The 13,292-nt window shown below is 35.8% G+C and overlaps 1 protein-coding gene across 7 annotated transcripts in view; it reads left to right on the forward strand.

Annotated features, from left to right (window-relative positions):
* LOC138710655 (hrp65 protein-like) overlaps positions 1 to 13,292 on the forward strand; it is a 124,311-nt gene that overhangs the window by 18,096 nt on the left and 92,923 nt on the right. For 6 of the 7 annotated variants that reach the window (XR_011335285.1, XR_011335286.1, XM_069841698.1 and 3 more), the window contains exon 2: positions 561 to 710. The exons of the other annotated variant lie outside the window; for it this stretch is intronic. Coding sequence is in view for 4 of the 6 variants with exons in the window: in XM_069841698.1 (XP_069697799.1) it covers positions 561 to 710 (150 nt within the window). In the remaining 2 variants the exon portion in view is untranslated. The remainder of the gene's footprint in view (positions 1 to 560; positions 711 to 13,292) is intronic. 7 annotated transcript variants of the gene reach the window in all.

Raw genomic sequence — 13,292 nt, forward strand, 5'->3', positions numbered from 1 at the left:
ATACTGATTAAGTAAGCTTGCGATTTACTAGTAGAGTATAACTTACCAAAGAACAGTTTGCAGATAAGTGTATTATTAGTGGAACTGTGTTGCAGTAGTAACAGGTTTCATGGAAAACTTTGAAGTAGAAGCTACAGTAATTATGATTTAGTGCATCAAGTATCGAGGAATCCATTGTTCTCTGTTAAATAGCCAATGGATAGGATAGACTGCTTTGCACGATCATTTCATATTCTTTATGCTAGGGTTGAAATAAATGTTCATTGCTTTTCCTAAGACTGTATCATAGTTAAAATGTTACCTAGTTCACATACTTGTAGGCCTATTAGGTTGCATGATGATGGTAAATGATTTTGTAAGATATTCCATTATTGCTTGCTTTGCTTGTTGTGGGTAGCTGATAACACTTCATCTGTTGGACTTTTTACATGGTATTTTACTAGTTTCATATAAAATTGATGTGTGTCCTCTAATTCTTAATGTGATCTTCATTCTTTGAAATGCATTTTGGTAGAAGAGCAATCTTGTGTTGGTGTTAGAAACAGCTCATTGCATTTTAGGTGAAACCAGAAAATAATGTGGAGGGTGAGGACCCTGATGGTCAGGGTGGTGTGGGCCGAGGGGCTGCTGGTAGTGGCCGAGGAGGCAGAGGGAACCGCTTTCGAGGTGGAGCTGGGGCACGTGAAGATTGGGGCATGCGCAACCAGGATGTAAGCATCTGAGCTTTATAATATAATGTACCTAAATCAAAAGTACCCTTTACTGAATACATGGTAACATTGCATGTTTAACATCAAAATTCCATCATGTTGCATTTAATTTGAAGAGATACAGAAATGCATGATCTCACCTATTGTATTCGAATTATAAAAATGTTGCTATTAACATCTTTAATCTGTGATTGAAAAAATGGCGTGTTGGGGACAAACAAATTGTTCAGCAATAACTTCATATTTCCTTGAAAATGTGTAGTTCTAAAATAAAACGTTGTTGCTGGATAATGCAGTTGAATATAGTACATTTAAAATATCGAAGCAAAGCTTGAGAATTTTGCATGTATTATATGATGTAGGGCATTTAAAGCAGCAATGTTAGTTTTCTGACACTATCTGTGTGCTCTGGTGTCAGCAGTGGAGAGATATGTTTTGCTACATCTCATAACAAAAATATCAGTTCAGCATTTGTTTCGGAAGAGAGTTGAACTGTTTGTAAGAGGAAGTGGGTTTTATGAATAGTTCTTCATTCTTAAGAGTTTCTTGATTTATTCTTATTTTATCTGATAATTAAAAATGAATTTGACAATTGATGTTTCTGGAAATGCGACAAGAGTGGCAGGAGTGTAGTTCTATGCTTGTGCAGTCTTCCATCCCTGTCTTTGGGACTTCTTCCTTGTACAGTAAGGGTTTCAGAATGCATAGTGTCAGAATTTTGTCTCATATTTACACCATGAGTAGCTCGTTCATAAATCGTGTGTAAATTCTTGATTGATAATCACTACATACGATGTGTATAACAATACAACTGTTACACAGCTACGTCACAGTTTCGTCATTTTATTACGAAAGAACTAAGATTCTCTATTGCATTCGATAGTGTGCCGCGCAAAGTATCGATAGTGCAACTGGATTACCATGCTATATTTTGATCAAAGAATTTAGCTACAACAATATTCTAATTCTGAGTTATTTTTCTGTGGTTAGAAGTCAATCTTCATAAAAATGACAATAGATACGAACAGCTGTTAGAGCTGGCCATTTTTTCTCTGTATGCAATGCTTAAGTGGTTTCATGTGTATAACTACTGCAAAGCAATTTCCATGTATGGTTACATGGTGCTTATACATCCATTTATTAATGGTTTATTAGTAAGGTTTTCTGTCCCAACTCTGCATAAGTCTGATATAAAAATTTATACACAGTTTATTAGTAAGACCCAGTGGTGGTTCATGCCTAAAATGACAAGGGGTTCACTACTTTTACGATATTACATAGTTTTCCAATAATTTAAACAATATCTCATTTCTGGAAAAAAATAAAATAAAAAAAATACTACAGTTCTTTAAAGTAGATAATTACCTTAACATGAGCCTAATAGTGATCAATTATATTTGAAAGAACATAGCGATTTTTCTTTACATTATCATTCTGTCTTTCAGTATTCTCTCTGAAAGCTGAGCTAAGTTGTTGCCTAATTTCTGTTCTTCCAAGGACTAGTGCTGCTTCTGATCCCCAACTGGAGATTCAAAGAGATGACAGTTTTATCTTCAGACTAAATAGCAAAATTAAAAAATTGAACTATTGATTATTTTAATTTTCTCCAATATAGATGCAAGGCAGATCAGTATTTCCTGGCAATACTTATTCATTTAGGGTAAGCCATGTTCTGTCTACATGAAGCAGTGCTGTGGTAACCTAAAATTTCCTGTAGGACATAACATCTTCCTCGTTATTGCTAGATGATTTTGCATTGAAAGGCTTTGTATGGTTTGATTAATATTGTACTTGAATTATTTTCAACCATGGGATTTTGTTTATCAGTAGGGCTCGGTAGTTGATCTAAAATCACAGAAAAATAACCTGTAAAATTATCTTAAATTTCTGAAAATATGACAATTAATAATTTTAAAAAATGACTACGATTTTAATAGTAAAATACAAACAAAATACAGTAGCGTGCAAATTAATCCAAACAACGTAATTACTTATGCAAAAACACTCAAACAGGATAAAAAAAGGATCTAAGACATACCTCAGTAATCTATGTAGCCTCCCTTGTTCCTAATAACAGCTCTGAGACGATTTGGCATGGATTCCACTAATTTCCCACAAATATTCTTCATTTCTTCATCGCGAAACCATACACCAATGAGAGCAGAAATCATCTTCTCCTTTGTAGAACAATCCATTTTTTGCATTCTTCTTTTGCAAATTGACCACAAGTTCTCAATGGAGTTAATGTCGGGTGAGTTGCCTGGCCAGGGGAGTACCTTAATATTCTTCTTGTTGAAGAATTCTGTAGTTTTTCGAGACGTATGGCATGGTGCCAGGTCTTGTTGGAACACACCTCTGCCATCCGGAAATGATTTTTGCAGCTGGGGTACGATTCTGGTTTCCAATAAGTGAATATATTTGTCAGAATTCATTATTCCCTTGATAGGTATTAATGCTCCAGTCCCTTCATGTGTAAAACAACCCCAAAACATTACTTTAGGGGGGGGGTATTTGGGTGCTTGTTGGAGATGAGCTGCTGTTACTTTTTCGAATCCTTTCTGTACGTAAGAAACACTGTGGCCGTGGACCTCGAAATGAGACTCATCGGAAAAAAGTACATCCTTCCAGTCATTCACTGTCCAGTGTTGGTGTAATTTTGCCCACATTAAGCGTTTTTTGCACATAACAAGGGTTAGCAGTTGCTTGATACGCTTACGAGCCCTTCGTCCAGCTTCCAAAAGCCTATGCCACACTGTTGTGACGTGAATATTCACCCCAGTGGTAGCCATTAACTCGCGGGTTAAGTCGACAGCAGTTAGTCTAGGATTTAATTTACTTTTCCTGACAATTAAACGATCATCTGCAGGTGAAGTCTTCCTTTTCCGGCCACAGTTTCCTTTTTTCTGGGGTGTGATGGATCCAGTCTCCCTGTATCGTTTTATGATCGAATTAACATTAGCCAAACCGATGTGACATTCTGCAACAATTTGCCTGTGTCATAGAAGAATGCTCTGCTAATGTTGTAATTTTAGACCGTTTTCGTGGAGTTGTCCATTTGTGAAGACGACAGAATGTACACAGGATTGCAGTATTAAGTCTTCAACACAACTGAAATGTTTATAAGTACATAACGACATGCAAAATGTCACATATTATAAAAAAAATAATGACAGACCTTCAACAATGGAATTACACGTACTACAGATGTCAATTAAAGCGGTATGAGCAACTGTGAGGCCAACAATGACAGAAAATGTAAAAATACGTCGTGTTCGTATTAATTTGCACGCTACTGTAATAGTATAATTCCATCTATGAAAAATACATCCTCACCATACTCAGTTACTGTTGCAAAAAACTTTGTTTTTTTTATTATTATTATTTTTTACTTGTGTGATACAATATGCTGAGGGCACTGCGGCTGCAGTATTTGTTCTATGTTGAAGTGATCAGGAGTTGAGGCTGATGCAAAGGAAAATTCTTGAATTGCATAAGTGATCTGCAGTAGGTTCTCGAATGTAGACTGCGGCTAAATCATAAAAAAAATGTCCGTTCATAAGCAGAAAAGGGCAAAAATGCAAAATAAAAGTAGGCTATATTAGTTTGTGTTGAAGTGAAACGAGTTTGTATTACATTCTGCAATTGTTTGTGATGGCTCAGAAAAAAGATATTTCATCAACTTCTGAGCTCTATTTATCAGTATAATATTGGTGATTATGGTATGAATTTTTTTATGTCAAAGTGATATTAGCAATATACAAAAATTTCCTCTTTCCTGTCATCAAAGGATGAAGTTTTATATTTCCGTGCATTTCTAGTTCTGTCAAGAATGACTATCTAGATTTAAATTAACACCTCCTGTTACTATGTTACTTTTAAATTCAGAAATAATATTGACAGAGCATTGAAATTGTATGGTGGCTCTTTGGTCAGCTTGGTCGTACTCAGAAATGCAAATAAAAATTCAGAACTTTTTTCATTCATCACAGACTAGTGTTTTTTTATGCGTCCTGATTATTGGATAATGTAAAGTGAGGCCTACATGTTATGTCTGGAAGTAAATCAACTTGTGGTACTGATATTTTTGCAGTTTCATCAATGTTTACATTAATTTGTCAGAAGTTTACAATTTTAAATGTAAATATGTACATGAATTTTATTCTAAACCAATGTTTTAGGAGATAGGTAGTCAACATGTAAAGTACCTGCAATTCATACCTACAATGTTTACAATCTAAAGCTTCTCCAATATGTACCACAGTTTTCCAGCCTGTTTTTACCAAGAAAATGGAAGCAGGCTAATCTTGTCATCATTCATGTATTAGACATATTCTGCCTGTAACTACAAGGGTCACTCCAAAAGTAATGCACAACGTTTATTTTAAAATTACATTTTTATCCTACAGCTTTGCTATTTTCACAGAATGTAGATACATCCTTTTGGAACAAAATGCCACTTTTTCACATAATCCCCATCCCTTTCAACTACCCAGACATTCTTTAGCATTGTGCACAAGAGAATCATCTTCAAACCTCATTCCGCGAAGGGATTCCTTCAGTTTACCAAAGAGATGGTAATCGCATGGTTTCCGATCAGGACTGTAAGTTGGATGTTTCAGTGTTACAATTCTTGGAGAAAATCATCTCCACCATTCTCATACTGGTGCAAACATTAGCTGCACACTGTTTTTTGGGTTTCTTTGAGAGCTTCTGTCAACATCCTTGGAACCCAATTGCTTCTCCTATTCCAACTTGGAGTGACAATTCTTTCACTGTTACACGTTTGTCAGCAGCCACAACCATGTTATTAATACGCTGCACATTGTCAGGACTTTGTGCAGTGCAGGGTCTGTTGTTGCGAGGAGTGTCCCAAATATTGGTGTGCCCTCTTTCACCAGATAATCTGCTCGCCCACTGACTAACCATACTGCGATCTACACTTGCACCTCCATACACTTTTTCCAACCTTTTGTGAATGTTTTACACTATCTCATTCTTACAGCAAGGAACTCAATAACTGCACGTTCTTCTGACGAATGTCAAGTACAGCAGCCATCTTGAAGTAGTGCTATCATGGCGCCGCTCACAGGAACAACTTAAATTTGAATACAAGCAGGAAGGATGTATCTATGACCTCCATAAATTGCAAAGGTGTAGAATAAAAAATAAATTTTAAAAATGTTGTACATTACTTCTGGAGTGACCCTGGTAATACACTTGATCTGTCTTTCAGTGTCCCTCTTGCAAATTGGTTCGAAGTGTAGTGTTATCCATCTTTTCTAAATATAATTTGCAATTATTTCTGTGATTAATTTTGTCATTAATTTAATGCATAATAAAACAAGAAATATGTAATAACGTGCAAAATCAATTTTTTTTGTAGGATTTACTCTTTCTAAAAACAAAATTGTGAATAGGTTAGGTATGTAGGCTATATAATATGTTTTACATTGTTTCAGTATGTATAATCTTAGACAAATAAATGACTAGCTGCCATATGCTAAGTCCCCTTCAGAAGACTGGTTGATTCTGTGAGAGCTGAGGTTTACATTTGAACTAATTTTTTATGCACAATTGCTCTGGTCTTTGTTTTTTGTTAAATAGATCAAGTGTTATAACAATGATTTACTCAAGGGATAAATTAGGTGCAAAATAAACATACTTTCCCTAGTAGTGTGAACTACTTGCTGTCCAAAGTGGAATTGCATAAATTCCACACTGCAGGGATTTTTTTCTCCCCCTTCTAAGGTTGTACACTTATTTCTTTGTTTGCCTTTTTCTGGTTGCAAAAAACAACTTAAGATTCTCTGTTCTACTTTGTTGTATACAAGGATATTTTTGGTTGCTGAAATGATAGTTCAACATTACATGAGGTTAAGTGTTCACGTAGGCTTCCGCGGCTGGTGTACATGGTGTGTGGATAAGCTTCAGGGCTTCTACCGCATTGTCTTGGTGTTATTTGCTGACGTTTCGACTGGTGTGTTGTGGCCATCTTCTGAACTGCTGCTCTGAAGATGGCCACAACACAGTGATCGAAACGTCAGCCAGTAACACCAAGACAACGCGGTAGAAGCCCTGAAGCTTATCCACACACCATTACATGAGGTTACTTGTCAAAATTGTGTTTGTAAGATCTAGGCTCTAGTAAGCCATACTTTCTTCACATTAGATCTTTACTTTGCGCACATTGTAACTAGAGTTTTTTTTTTTTATATCACCGTGTCTACATTTATATTGACAGCCTCATTGGTGGGCTCTTGTGTGTGGGGAATGTGTTCTGTTAGAGATTGTATTTTTTTTTTTTTTTTTTTTTTTTTTTTTTTTTTTTTTTTTTTTTTCCCCTCCAATAATTTTGCAGGAAGTATAAACACAATACAACAAAATCACGCACTTGACACTCAGACTGCTGGCATGGTGACTGAGAATAAGTGAAACAGAGAAAAGGCAGGCGGTGTTGGGGTTAGGAAATCTATTCTTCAATCGAGTACAGCCAACCAAAAAAAGTGTTGACACCCAGTCTTTTTTTTTTTTTTTTCAAAATATGCAGATTTGGGGGTTTATATAACAAAATTCTGAAAATATGCTATTATATGCAGGAACATCTGAAATATGCATAAACATCCACAATTAACTTTGCATATTCATCACAAATGCAAAACTGTATAAAAATGTTTTTGCATGACTTTCATATGGCCAGTAAAAATATTCATTCGCATACAACACTTGGCCCAAATTACAACAAATCAGGGGCGTGCATTTAGGGCAAGCAGGGTAAGCGCCGCATACCCTAATAGAATTACACTTCAAATTAATGTATCATTTTATCTCATTCAGCTTATAAATAAACATTTTTTAATAAAGTGTACTGCACTTCAAATTTAAATGTTCTGCATTAACTACACTTCTGCAGTAAGGCAGCTCTTCGTTCACAGCTTGCCCGAAGTCTCATTTTACAGTGCTGGCGCATGCGCGGACAGTAGACACGGATGGAAAATTTCCTCGTAAAGCACTGTATTGCCTATACGCTCGTACTCAGCAAGTATAGTAAATCCATATACCTTGCTCAGCAAGAATAAGCGTTGGGATTATTGCTTGTCAAGGCCATGGCCGACTTGATATTCCCTTCGCTTTTTTGTATAAGGAGAAGCGAAGCGAGCACATAAAGTCGGCCGTGTCCAGGCTTGTTAAGTTCCTGCACAAGAATACCAGTGTTGAATTTGGCAGTGTGTGTGTGAAACATGCGATTTGTTTGTCAATTGAGATAGTGTTCAGGATCTCTCAGTTATTTGAAGATTTGTTTCTTTGTGAGTGACAATTTATGTCGTAGTTTTCTGTGTATAAACTAAATAGGGTATTGATTAAGAATGGGTGATTCATTATGTCCTATCGAACAATTATTGAAACACCTATTTCGACTACATTCTTTGCAAGAAAAATTAAACATAATACAAAGTGATCGACCATGTCCTGAAATGCCAACGCTTTTTGCAGCTCATAAAGATAAAGGAAAAGAATATACTCGACATTTTCAAGCGTCCCAATATCAGAAAACTCAGTTGATTGCAGGAAGTGCGAAATTAAATAAACTCTTTTGCTGGCCCTGTCTTATGTTTTCTAAAGAAGAAACAGTTTGGTCTAAAAATGGTTATGATAATCTGAACAATCTGCACAATGCCATTAATAAACATGAAAAGTCACAGGCACATATTTTTAGTGTTTTACAATTTAAGTCATTTGGATCATCTCGAATAGACGTACAGTTAGATTCACAACTTCGTGTCAGTGTCGAGCAACACAATGAAATGGTGCGAAAGAACAGGGAAATATTGAAGAGGTTAATTGATAGTCTGTTTTCTAGCCATGCATGAATTGTCATTTCGTGGTCATTGTGAGTCAGAAGAGGCAGTTAACAAAGGAGTATATTTAGGTGCGCTCAATTACCTTGCCAAATATGACTTAATCCTCAGTCATCATCTGGAAACTTCTACCACATTCTGCGGAACTTCAAATCGAATACAGAATGATTTGATTCTCGCTATAAGTGATGTTGTTATGAATAACATAAAACAAGAACTTTCAAAAACATCATTTGTTGCAATCATGCTAGACGAAACTTCAGACATTATGAATGCATCCCAGCTTTCAACCACTCTTAGGTATGTTGATTCAGAGACTGGTGAGATTAATGAAAGATTCATATGTTTTACTGATGTAAGCAATGATAGATCTGCCAATGGTTTATTCGAACATGTCCAAAATATAGCCACTGAGTATGACATAAGTAACAAGCTTGTTGCTCAAATGTTCGATGGAGCTGCTGTCATGTCTGGTCACACAAATGGTCTGAGAGCTAAAGTTCTTGAAAAATATCCTAAGGCAATATTTGTGCACTGTTTCAGTCATAAATTAAATTTAATCTTGTCGCAGTCACTTACGTGTTTGAAAGAGTGCAGAATATTTTTACAGACTTCAACTGGTTTGGGTTCTTTCTTCAGTAAATCGTCCAAAAGAACACGACGACTTAAGGAATACACCTCAAAGAAAATGCCTAGACATGCTCCGACTAGATGGAATTTCACATCGCGTCTTGTCCAGACTGTAAAGGAACATAGGGATGAATTTATTGGATTTTTTCAAGACATATTAGACGACAGTTCTACCTGGGACAGTGAAACAGTTGTTACTGCACAAGGCTTCCTTACATTTCTGACCAGTTTTGAGACATCACTGTTATTAGTTATTTTCAGTAAGATATTCAGCTACACTGACATACTTTTCAATATACTTCAGTCCAAATCTTTAGATATCCAGTATTGCTGTGAAAAAGTTACAGAAACAAAGAGACATATCCAAAATCTCAGAAAATGTTGGGATTCTATAAGGACAGAAACTGTAGTTTACCACCACGAAGATGATGAAACTGCAAGTAAACGTCGCCACACAGAACAAGGCCCTGAAGTTGCAAGAAAGGCCCTTTACATTGAAATAATCGATACAATAGTTTTTCAGATTGATGAAAGATTTAGTTCTATGCATAACTTAAACTTTGTGGCTTTGTTAGATCCTCAGAAGTACGAAGAATATAGGGTGAACTTTCCTGCAACAATATTTAACATTTTGAAAGAAAATCACTCCGACACATTTGATTTTATCAGGCTGAAAAATGAACTCGTTGTGCTCTACTCTTATGATGAATTTTCTGGACAACATCCGTACCAGCTGGTTAATACACTCAAGAAAAAACAACTTGACGCAGCATTACCAGAAGTCTATAAACTTGGATTACTTATTGTCACTATCCCTAGCACTACAGCTTCCGTAGAGCGAACATTCTCTGCACTTAGAAGAATAAAATCATACCAGCGATCAACACAAAGCCAAGAACGTCTTAATGGGTTAATACTTCTATCCATTGAAAAGGGACTTCTTCATACAGTGATACGATCTGCCACATTTTATGAAGATGTAATCAAAAAGTTCACAAAACAAGAAAGAAGAATGGACTTTACTTTTAAGTAATACATTTCTACAGCTATTGTCGTTGCTGTTCATCGCCATATTACATGCAAGTAAGCCTAATGAAAGAATGCTGTAATATTATTTATTAACATTTTGTAGTACTGTAGCTAAAATAGTCTATACACACACACAGTGTGATTTACCGTCTCTTACGGAGCTTATTTCCGAAGACATTCTGAGCAAAAAATGTCATATGAACATTTGCCCTAATCGAAATATTTTCAGAGTTACATTAATTTGAAGTTATTAGTAAAATACCTTTTTTCTTTAGTTTTACGGGTAAACAATATTATAAGTGGAGAATGAACTATTCAGAAGTGCCATTTCTTTAACTGGCTAGTTTTCTAAAGCTAAAAATAAGCTCCGTAAGGGACTGTAAATCCTCGTGAATCACCCTGAAAGTTTTATGAGTCATGATTAATGTGTAATTATAAAAAATGTGAATAAGTAAACTTCAGAGCTTACCCACACAAAAAATACACCGCACGCCCCTGCAACAAATGTTTAAAATGTCAGTCTGCTCAGAGTTCGCATTTATTCGATAAATTGTTGAACGCTAATCCCAGCTCTTCTTGTTTATTGTTATAAAAAAACATAATAAATCAGTAATTATTGCTCATGTAATTGATGGGACGCCTCTGAATTACAATAATTGTTTTGGGGATTTACATCCCAATAAATGTAGCCATGATTCATTGATACAAATATCAGTTTTGGATACACAATCCCATCAAGTAACCAATTACAAAACTGAATTCTAGCATTTATCACAATTGGGATTAGTCAGCCTTTGAATCACGGTAATCTTACACAGTCGCAATTTCAGTGATTTTGTTGCTGTATGTTGGATCCATGTGAAACAGCATACTGTGTTACTAGGTAGTTGATAGATATTCTTAGATTCCTTTCTAATGCTGTTTCAATTTGTCTAATTTTGACTTGCTTGTAACATTTACACAAGGAAATACATTCAAATTGAAGTCTGTACTATCGGTATAATTTGTACTTGGAAAAGTATTTACAAATAACTGTGCTTAATGTTCTTAAAAGGTTTACTTCGACCTCTGATAACCTGGACTGTAATAAATACAGTCGTCTTGAGTGCTGGGAATATCAGATATACTTCCCCATACAGAATTTCCAGGAGATTGACACTATATTTCCTGACGAATTGACATCTGGATATTCAATCTGAGCAAAACCTTTCATTTACATTAGCTGTTACTGGAGTATGCCTTTATTGTTGTTGTTTAGTCAACTGTCCAAAGATAGGTTTGAACCTAATAAGCGACACCAATAATGCATCACTCATGGGGTCACTGAGCTAGGAGTTAATGAATGAGGGTGGCCAGTTCCTTTCCCCCTATGTCTGAATGTATCTTACATAAACACTCATTGTCCTTACATTATACTTAATTAGGCCATACTAAGTCCTAATACCTCTGAGGTTCTGGCTGATATGTACAGCTATCAAAAGAAAAAGTGGCTGCTCTCTAGAAACCAAGTTCCCTTTGGATATCTCCTCTATTGTTTCAAATCTAACATTAAATTTAATTATATCGCTAAAGAATTATAACAATACAAATGATAAGTTTAATGTTATTTATATGTGAAGTTCTACCTGATGGATCCACCACAGAGAAATATTGGAGAGCAAGAATGCTAATGGCTTCATTGCCAAAGCCCAGCATTAGATAACAACATGTTATTTATATCACTGAAGAACGATAACAATACAAATAACGCTAAAGAACGATAACAGAATATAAATGATAACTTGAACAAGACTCGAACTCACAACCTTTAAATCATTTAGCACACTACCGCTCCTCTACAAGACAGATGTGAATGTCTCCTGCTTGAACATCTTAGTTCCGAAACTGCTTCTCCAAGTGTGTACATCATGTAACATCACCATTATTTGAAGTGGACTTAGAAAATATTTGCTGTTCACGAGTGTGGCCACTTTTTTATCAGGTGGTACATCTTGCTTGACGATGTCAGAAAAAAAAATTTGTTTGTATGCATCTGAAGTCTGATTAGTGTAATATATAGCTAATGGGGCTAGTTGCCTCATAGGTGGTGCATTGTTGATATCACTTCTGAGGTTCAGATCTGTCTTTGCACAGTTGACTACTAAGTCCTCAAATAAGTACCTATAGAGATATGGATATGCTTTCATTGTGCGTGTGTGCTTTTTTTTTACCACGAGTACCAGAACTTTCACTTGGAAGACCTGTAGCTACAAGGATGACTGATTACTAGGGAGCGGATTTTTATGTGCTAAAAATTTAAATATATTTATTTTTTATGTGCTAAAAAGTACGAAAATATTTGCTAAAAATAAAAAAAAATTTAAATATAACAAAAATACTTAGCTTGAAAAAAAAGGTTACTAGGTAGCTACTCACCAATCACGCTTGAGTATCAGTTGCTAGTGGTTTTCCGAGAATTACAACAAAGGTCATTTCCAAATTCTCCATCACAAATGCATGCCCATTATCTCTGAACGACGACTTATACTGTGAAAACGGTCTTTCCACATCCCAGGACGTCAGACGTGCATATTTAAAGAGAGGAATGTCACAAACACCTACACCGTCAATTTCACCTACAGGCTCACCCTCCAATACTTGAGCAACTTCACACTTTTTTTATATCCACTGTTTTGCCGTGAATGCACACGTGAAGCAGCGGCAATGTGCTTGTTTCCAGACAAATGTTGGGTTACCTGAGAGCTCTGATCTGCACTAACTGATTTACCACATGGTTGACAAAATAACACTTTTCCGTCGGTAGTAAAATATTTTTAAATTCATCTACATATTGCTGTAGACGCGATCTTAAACTCTATTTGATTTTAGGCATCTTAAGAGGCTAATATACACATGTCTTAACGTAAAAAAATGTTTCTAGCTACTGACTCACAATGTCGGAGAAAAGCTTCCTACAGCGACGCCACCACATCTACACTACGCAGCTTATGCTTATGGTCCGATAACGGGGAATCACAACAAGTTGTATTCCCTCACTTCATAGGCATGAACGAGAGGCAAGAGATTT

Source organism: Periplaneta americana, chromosome 12 (genome assembly GCF_040183065.1).
Source record: "Periplaneta americana isolate PAMFEO1 chromosome 12, P.americana_PAMFEO1_priV1, whole genome shotgun sequence".
In the NCBI taxonomy this organism is placed as follows: Eukaryota; Metazoa; Arthropoda; class Insecta; order Blattodea; family Blattidae; genus Periplaneta; species Periplaneta americana.